We start from the raw sequence: 8,334 nt of genomic DNA, 5'->3' as shown, positions 1-8,334 counted from the left end.
GCCACCCTAAGACCATGACAGTCTTGAAGTGCCCCGAGTTTCTGCTTCAGACACTTTTCCAGTATGTATTTTAACACTCCAGAACGCTCTTGCTTATCTGCTTTAGTGATAGATTCCTCACTTCTTCTTTTAACTGCCTGTGCCTGTTTTTGTTTTTTTTAAAAAAAGTGGGTAGTTGTGGAAATTTAGCAGGGGAATCTTCTGACAACATTCGTTTCCTTGCCAGGAAAATAAACACCATACAAAACCTTCCCCCTGCTAAAATGTCTCTTGTGCTGGGCTGCTGTGAAAGGCACAGGAGGGGAACTAGTAAAATAAATATAATTAAATATATAGCAATTGTCAGAAAGTGCTGCCTTTTAGGGTCTGGGTATGAATGAGTGAGAGTCTTTCCTCACCCACCATTTTCACCTTTCTGATTTGGCTAGACTGCTGAGACTTCCAGCCGAAGCAAAACATAGCAGCAGGTAAAGTATCAGGTTTCTGTCTTGCTCTCTGTATGATTTGTGGATGGTTCTCAGGCCGATTTTCAGTGTGTTATTCAAAATACGCTCAAAAAAGAGCGGGGAGACTCTCACTATTTAAAGTGAAACCTTGGCAAAACAACCGTTTTTACCAACTGCACATTCCCCTTTCATGCTCACCGGGCAGGATCCATCCCTGTGTGTGTCCCGTCCCCCAATTATCCTGCAAAAAGTGAACAAAGGGGCACAGAAAGCCCCCTTCCACCGAGTCAGACCACTGGTTCCATCTGCCTCAATATTGTCCACCCGGACTGGCAGCAGCAATCTGGGGTTGCGGACAGTGGGACAACACAACTTGTCCTCCCCATTGGCTATTGAACCCGCGACCTTCTGCATGCAGAGCAGGTGCTGTAACCACTGAGCTACGGCCTGCCCTCTTTCACAACCCCCAGACCTTTTCCTGTGGGGTTAAGCAACTCCAGTGAAGCTCATCTGCCGTGCACACCTCAATTTCGCCAAGTATCGCTTGTGTCCCACTTTTGAGTTGGCCTGGACTCCAACCCCTCACTGAATACAGTCACATAAATAGGGCACTGTTTGAATTGACCATAGGGAGGCTCTGACTTTCCTTTCTTTTTTAAAAGGATTGTTAAACGAAAAATTCGGAATGGAGCATGAAGTTACATCTGTATAGATTTCAGGAAGAGACGCTGGACGGCTCTCTACTGCCCCTTGGTGTTGAGGCCAGCAAGGTCTAAGTGAGGGAAAGCCTTAAAAAAAAGTGCACAGTATAGAAATATGCTCTAATGTGGACGTTTCTGCACAAAGGAGATCCTTTATTTTTATTCAAATTTTTTTATTGATTTTCAGAAATTCATAACAAACAGACAAACATACATACATACATACATACATCCTCTTTAAATCTTGGTAACATTATCAAGTGACTTCCTCAAATCCCCTTGGTTGAATTTCATTGTATATCATTTTAACAGTTTTCCAAAATCGATTTTCTCAAAAAATTAACTTGATCTCTTAACATCTTTCATTCTTTCTAACTTAACTTTAAACATCTTAAATCTTCTCCTTACATATTTGAATCCTAAGCCTATTATTTGCAACCTTTTCCAATTAAGTTACCTTAACATATTTAGCTAAATAGTCTTTAAATTTCATCCATTCTTCCTGATACTCCTCCTCCTTCTGGTCGCGGACACTTCCATTCAGGTTAGCCAGCTCCGAAAAGTCTATCATCTTCATCCGCCAATCTTTCACTGTTGGTATTTCTTGTGTTTTCCAATTCTTGGCTAACAAAATTCTTGCTGCAGTTGTGGCATACAAAAATAATTTAACATCTTTTTTGGGCAATTCCAAACCTTAAAGGAGATCCTTTAGACAAGGGCAATGGATGGTTTGGTTTTGAACGAGTGCATTAAGTCAAATGTGTTGTAGCTCCTCAGCTCTACACTCAATGGGTTGCGCTGTCTTTAATTAAGTTTTCAAAGGCACAATATAGGCCAGAATAACCCCTCTGCAGCACCACAAATCCAACTCAATGGTGTAACGTTGGAAAATGTCAATCACTTCTCCTACAGTTACGCATTTTAAATAAAAGGGCACATTCTACCCATGTGAAAACACGCTGATTCCCAGACCATCTGCGGACCAGAATTAGAAGGCGATTGGGTGGGATCTGGCCCCTGGGCCTTAGTTTTCCTACTCATGATCTAAAGGTCTGTCACATGGAGGGTGGAGCAAGCTTGTTTTCTCCTGCTCCCGAGGGTAGGACTCGAACCCATGGCTTCGAGTTACAAGGAAGGAGATTCCGACTAAACATCAGGAAGAACTTTCTGACAGTGGAGCAATCTCCCTCAGGAGGTCGTAGACTCTTCTTCCTTGGAGGTTTTTAAGCAGACTGGATGGCCATCTGTCATGGATGCTTTGGTTGAGATTCCTTCACTGCAGGGGGCTAGACTAGATGGTCCTTGGTGTCCCCTTCCAACTCTGCAAGTCTACGATTCACCAGTGAAAGATGCCAGGTTTAAGTCTTGCCATTACAAGGCACGGCTCCCATTTGAAGCCCTAGTGAGCTACTGATCCATCAGTACTGCTAGAAAAACCTACAGAGGGCGGCTTTCTTTTATACCATTCTTGCCTCTCTCTCTCTCTCTTTTTGTAATCAGCATCATCTAGTAATTTACACAGAACATAGAGAGGAGTTATACAGGCACCCATCCTAATTCAGTGGCTGATCTATAAAGTAGAAAGGGAAAGTAGAAAGGTAAAGGTAAAGGGACCCCTGACCATTAGGTCCAGTTGTGGACGACTCTGGGGTTGCGGCACTCATCTTGCTTTATTGGCCGAGGGAGCCGGCATACAGCTTCTGGGTCATGTGGCCAGCATGACTAAGCCGCTTCTGGCGAACCAGAGCAGCGCACGGAAACGCCGTTGACCTTCCTGCCGGAGCGGTACCTATGTATCTACTTGCACTTTGACATGCTTTCGATCTGCTAGGTTGGCAGGAGCAGGGACCGAGCAACGGGAGCTCACTCCGTCGCGGGGATTCGAACTGCCCACCTTTTGATCGGCAAGTCCTAGGACCCACAACGCCACCTGCATCCCATGGCTGATCTATAGCCGATGGGAAAAAGATTCAAGTGACCTCTAGGAACAGAATCTGCCTTATAGTCAGGCCACTAATCCACTAAGCTCAGCATTGTCAACACTGGCAGTATCTCTCAAAGCTTTTAGACAGGTTTTCTCAGCCCTACCTGCAGATTGCAAGAGCCAAACCTGGGCCCTTCCCTGAGCAAAGCATGCTGTACTGCTGAGGTGCAGTTCTTTCCTCTGGCAGATCTTATCCATTTCACTCTGCATTCCCATCACCCACAATTCAGGATCTGGCCCCATCCAAACCATCTTTGGAGATACAGCAGTGGAACAGCCTTTTTGCTGGGCCTCAGCCCACTGCAAGCAAGTTGGATCTATTCATTGCCGTGTGCACAATTCAGCCTTCAGCCGCCATTGCGGTTTATGGCACAAACACGCAAACTGAATGCAGAATCCTGCGCTGACCAGCTTGGCAAAGGCTCCCAAGGATTTCACAGGAAACAAAAAAGTTACTAAGACGATGGTCAAGGAGGATGCTCTTCTTTCTTTCCACCAGCAGAGGAGGCTGAAGGTAAATAAATCTCCCCTTCAGGAACAAGAACTGCCACAGTGTTTTTAAAAAACCCAAACAAACAGGGCTGTGCTTTCGATATTCTAATTACAGTATAAGAATCAAGTTTGGGCATAAAAATACACGCTGCCCTGTCATTCGGAGAAGGATCCAGGAGAATCTACAGTGGTACCTTGGGTTACATACGCTTCAGGTTACATACGCTTCAGGTTACAGACTCCGTTAACCCAGAAATAGTGCTTCGGGTTAAGAACTTTGCTTCAGGATGAGAACAGAAATTGTGCTCTGGCGGTGCGGCGGTAGCAGGAGGACCCATTAGCTAAAGTGGTGCTTCAGGTTAAGAACAGTTTCAGGTTAAGTATGGACCTCCGAAACGAATTAAGTACTTAACCCGAGGTACCACTGTAATTGTTTTGAACCCAATTATTTTGCCAGAATCTTCAGAGAAGGCTTTTTCAGGGTTTCGCTTCCCAATCCTTTCCCAGAGATTGTACTCCCAAATCTGGCACGTCCAACAAAAAGTGAAACTACATAAAGAGTGGAGTGGGGAGGGCTTTTGGCACTGCAAGATCAGCAACAACAAAACCACTGCCACCCAAAAGTGGTGTAGTGAAAGAGCCCACTTATTAGCCGAAGTAGAGGATTAACATGCCCCATTCAGCATTCATTCGATTGCTTCTAGCAGTTATCCCCTCCTGAGCACTGAGAAAAGGAGAGAGAGATAACACGGGCCCAGTTCACTTGGAGATCACCCAAAAGAAATGATGTTCTTCGTATTATAAATATGGCTGTCACAGGCAAACTGGGCGTCTGCCTCTAAAGCTGGCTTCCTCAACCTTGGGCCTCCACATGTTTTTGGCCTACAACTCCCATGATCCCTAGCTAGCAGGACCAGTGGCCAGGAATGATGGGAACTGTAGTCTCAAAACATCTGGAGGCCCAAGGTTGAGGAAGGCTGCTCTAAAGGCACACACACTAGACATGGAGGGCAGACCAAGCTGCCAAACACCTTTAGGCTCTGAAGATTCCCATGCAGGTTCTCTCATGAGTGCCTGCACAGAGATCACAATGAAGAATTGAGAATGGGGCAGCTTTAGCCTTAGCCCCTACCCTCTCTCCATGCCATTTCTGAATGTAGAAGGGAAACCTGGAAACATTAGAAGTGTGATTGGTCTCAGAGCCCCATGGCGTATGCTGGGGAAACTTACGTGGCGACCTTCGGATATCGCTGGACAACATCTCCCATCTGAAAGGCATGGCATGGGCTACTCCTGCTGTATTTTCAAGTGGTGTATCTCCCAGCCTGGGGCCTTCCATGGTTGGGGGTGACACATGTTTCAGTCCGAAACATCTCGAGGGCAAGACATTGGAAAAGGCTAGTCTACTGAATGTCTGAACAGCCATGCCCCCTTCCCCCTTCCCCCCTTTAGAGGTTTTCCTATAGTGAACACTCTGCTTCCACTCCCACCTACATTTTTTGGGGGGGTCAACTCCAAACAACCGCACTCATCTCTCACACGCAGTAAAGATCAGAGTCAAAAAAAAGTATCACAAAACAAAACAGGATTGTATTTTACAGCTTCTTACTATGTACAACCATCATTGGTTCATGTTCTTTTAAAAAAGACCCACCAAGGTCTCATCCAGAAACACACAAGATATATCTTAACACAGAAGACGTTTTGGGAAAAGAAATGGTGTCAGGGATGCTGGATCGTTTCATCTGGGGATGGGAAAGCTTTGGTGTGTTGTCGTGGGAGGGACTCGAGCAAGGAGTCAAGCTGGGATTTATTTATTTTTTTAAAAAATCCTACACGAAAAAAAGACTTTCATCCAAGGCAGCCACACACGTCCATCATTGGGACATATTTATGCAAGTTCCAGTGAAATGAATGGGAGGTTCACACGTATCTGCTGGGACAATTGTGTTGCACCCATTTATTTCACTGGGACGTGCGCAGGTGACATTCTTGCTGGGCTCTGTGTACAACCCACAGACCTCACCAATCCACCTGTCCTCCTCGAAAGCCGCCTCTTCTGTCTGACACAGAAAGGGGTTTCCTTCTTGCTTTTCCAGCCTTATGCCACTGACTTCTATGGTTAAGTATGTGGACTGCAAAGTCTATTTTCAACTGTTGCTCTACTCCTGTGATACCTTCCTCTTAAGACAGATGACATGTCTTAATTCCGGAGAGAGAAATTTAATAATTGACAAAATAGTCTCTCTACTTTAATGAAGCTAAAGGCATTTTGTTGAGGTTCTGTCCTAACCCCACTGAGCTCCAAACAGGTCTCATCCTGAAGTCAATCTTTTCAACTTTTGCCTTTCAACTGCCATCTGTGGGTCTCTGAGTGATCGTTGCCTTTCAGGCCTCGATGGGGTCACATCTACACAGCAAACCTGAAATGGTTCCAACATCGTAGCTTCCCACACAAGAAGCTCTGAAAACTCCGGAAAAGGTCTTAGGCTTTCCTTAAGGATCCCTAACATTCTCTGTCAGAGAAAATCTCCCTTGTGGAACACCAGGACAGCTAAACTCGTTCGAAAACAGATTATATTTCACTGTTTGTGTTCCGCAGGCTGCCATGCTCTAAACAGCTAGGAGTCACTTTCATCAAGGACACAGTGAGACAAACTGAGTATTGGAAAACTAAAAAGGCTCAGTTGCTTTTCAGAGGTAACACACCAGGTGGAGTCCAGGCAGAGTGAAATAAAATGCTTGCCAGCTGACAGGCCAAGGTTCCCACTATTCATGCTGCAGAATGGCCAAGATGGTAAATAAAGCTCTCTCCCTACACAATCGTTATTTTGCTCATTAAGAAGCGCTTGGGGGAGGGACTGGCCTTCCTTTTAAACCTGACCAGGGAAAAAAGTTACCCCCTTTTCTCTGCCCTCCAGACTCCTTCCAGGAGCCATAGCTTGAGGGGATGAAATCCAAGGGGGGGAAGCCAAGCAAAGAGGCCACGGCGTGGCTCAACAAAGCCTCCTCTTTCCTCTAGAAGGTGTTCTTTATCTTGGCCGCCACCAGCACCAGGATCTCCCCAATCTTGCTCTGCCAGTTGCTGATGTCCTTGGAGACCTCACACCACAGCTCTCCGTGGCGCGGCTCTGCGTTTTCACAGCGCTTTCTCACCTCCTCTTGCTGCTCCTGCAGGGAGAAAACAGAAAACAGCAGAGGAATCAGCTTTAACCATTGACGTCCAGAAAAATCCCCAAGAACGGTGCAATTCTAGATATCTTTACTCAGAAATGAAGTCCCACTGCACTCTGTGAGGCTCACTCACCAGTATGTGCATTTAGGACTGCAGCTTAGAAGGAAGCACATGTTTCTTCCTAAACTCTGACCTGTTATGTGGGTTCAGTTTCCCTGGGCTGAGAAGGCCAATCCACCCCTCTCTATGAATTCCACAGTCCTCAGTCATGTGCATTCAGTTGCTGAAATGACTGGCAGTGTTGGGGCCAATGGAAAAGCTCACCGTTGCAAAGGGGATGCCCTGAGATCAGCCCAAGGAGTTGTGGAACCACAGGCTGGGAGTACTGCACCCTGCTTCCACATATGAAGTAGCAGGTACAATGCACAGCACGTCCTTTTTAAAAAAAGGCCTTTGCCAGAGAACGGCTGAAGCACTTGGAAGGGAGTGACATCCATCAAGAAGTGCTCTTTCGAGAAAGGCAGTCCAAGGGGAGAGATATGGAGCAGGTGAAGGAACTCCCATGAGATCCTTGCTCACCCTCCCCAGAAGATCACTGAAGCTTCTTCCCAAGAAACATGGAATCCTGCTCAGCCTCAGCTTTTGCAGACTTGGAAATGGAAAGGACCAGGAAACTGAGGTGCCCCAAATCAGCAAAATCTCCCCAGCGGGTCCAATTAAAGATTGGCAGATCCCTTGAAGTTACCTCTGTGCCATGCTGAAGCTCGAATTTGTAGAAGAAAGCCCAGGCGTCCCCTAGGTCAGAATCGATCTTCACCGTCCGATGGAACCACTCACGAGCCTTGGTTATTTTACGTTCACTCCAGAACAACCTATGGAGGAAAGAGAGTTAAAGAAGTAGGTGAGCTGAGGAGACCAGCAACACCATTCTGATAACACATTATGCATCGGGGCATTTGCCTTGACCAGTATGTAGTCACACAGCCTATGCAGAGGAAACAACTTTTGGAATGCTCTTCAGAATATTATATTGGCCTTTGCAAGGAGATAAAATGCAAATGCTAAGCTGCCTTTTAAAAGATGAGTCACTACAGGGAAAGCAGTAAATCATCTCCAGCCGAGCCAGAATGGACCCTCTTTAGTTTATTTAGGCAATGCTCATCCACCCTGCAGCACTCCATTCAACACTTGCACAGCAGTCCCATAAATGAGGGACAGAGAAACAGTGACCCTCCAAATGCTGCCGGGACCCCAATATTTATCAGCCGCAGCCAGCATGGCCAAAGCTGACAGTAGCTGAACGCCCAGCAATACTAGGAGGGCAATGTTTTTAAAAATTTCTTTTGAATTTTTTGTATGTGGGGGGTGGGGGTGGGGTGGATGTTTGGTTGGGCTTGGGGAATTTTTTTGATTTTGTTGTTTTTGTAATTTTTACAGTTTTTTGTTTGTATTGTTTTATTGGTTTTGTTTGTTTGTTTGTTTAAAGTGTTATTTTGTTCTTAAGGGGAGGGGTCAGGGCTGCCGGGGAGTGGGCCC

At 46.0% G+C, this 8,334-nt stretch overlaps 1 protein-coding gene across 1 annotated transcript in view; it reads right to left on the bottom strand.

The window, feature by feature from the left end:
• Positions 1-5,191: 5,191 nt before the first annotated feature.
• Positions 5,192-8,334, bottom strand: part of PRPF6 (pre-mRNA processing factor 6) — a 46,282-nt gene continuing 43,139 nt past the window's right edge. The window contains exons 20-21 of the mRNA XM_081867582.1: positions 7,544-7,670; positions 5,192-6,794 (exon numbers count right to left, since the gene is read on the bottom strand). Coding sequence (XP_081723708.1) covers positions 6,642-6,794; positions 7,544-7,670 — 280 coding nt within the window. The 3' untranslated portion in view covers positions 5,192-6,641. The remainder of the gene's footprint in view (positions 6,795-7,543; positions 7,671-8,334) is intronic.

Source organism: Podarcis erhardii (genome assembly GCF_964252035.2).
Source record: "Podarcis erhardii genome assembly, chromosome: 6".
Classification (NCBI taxonomy): domain Eukaryota; kingdom Metazoa; phylum Chordata; class Lepidosauria; order Squamata; family Lacertidae; genus Podarcis; species Podarcis erhardii.
Note: the sequence above shows the minus strand (reverse complement) of the source record. Positions and strands in the feature narration are given on the sequence as shown.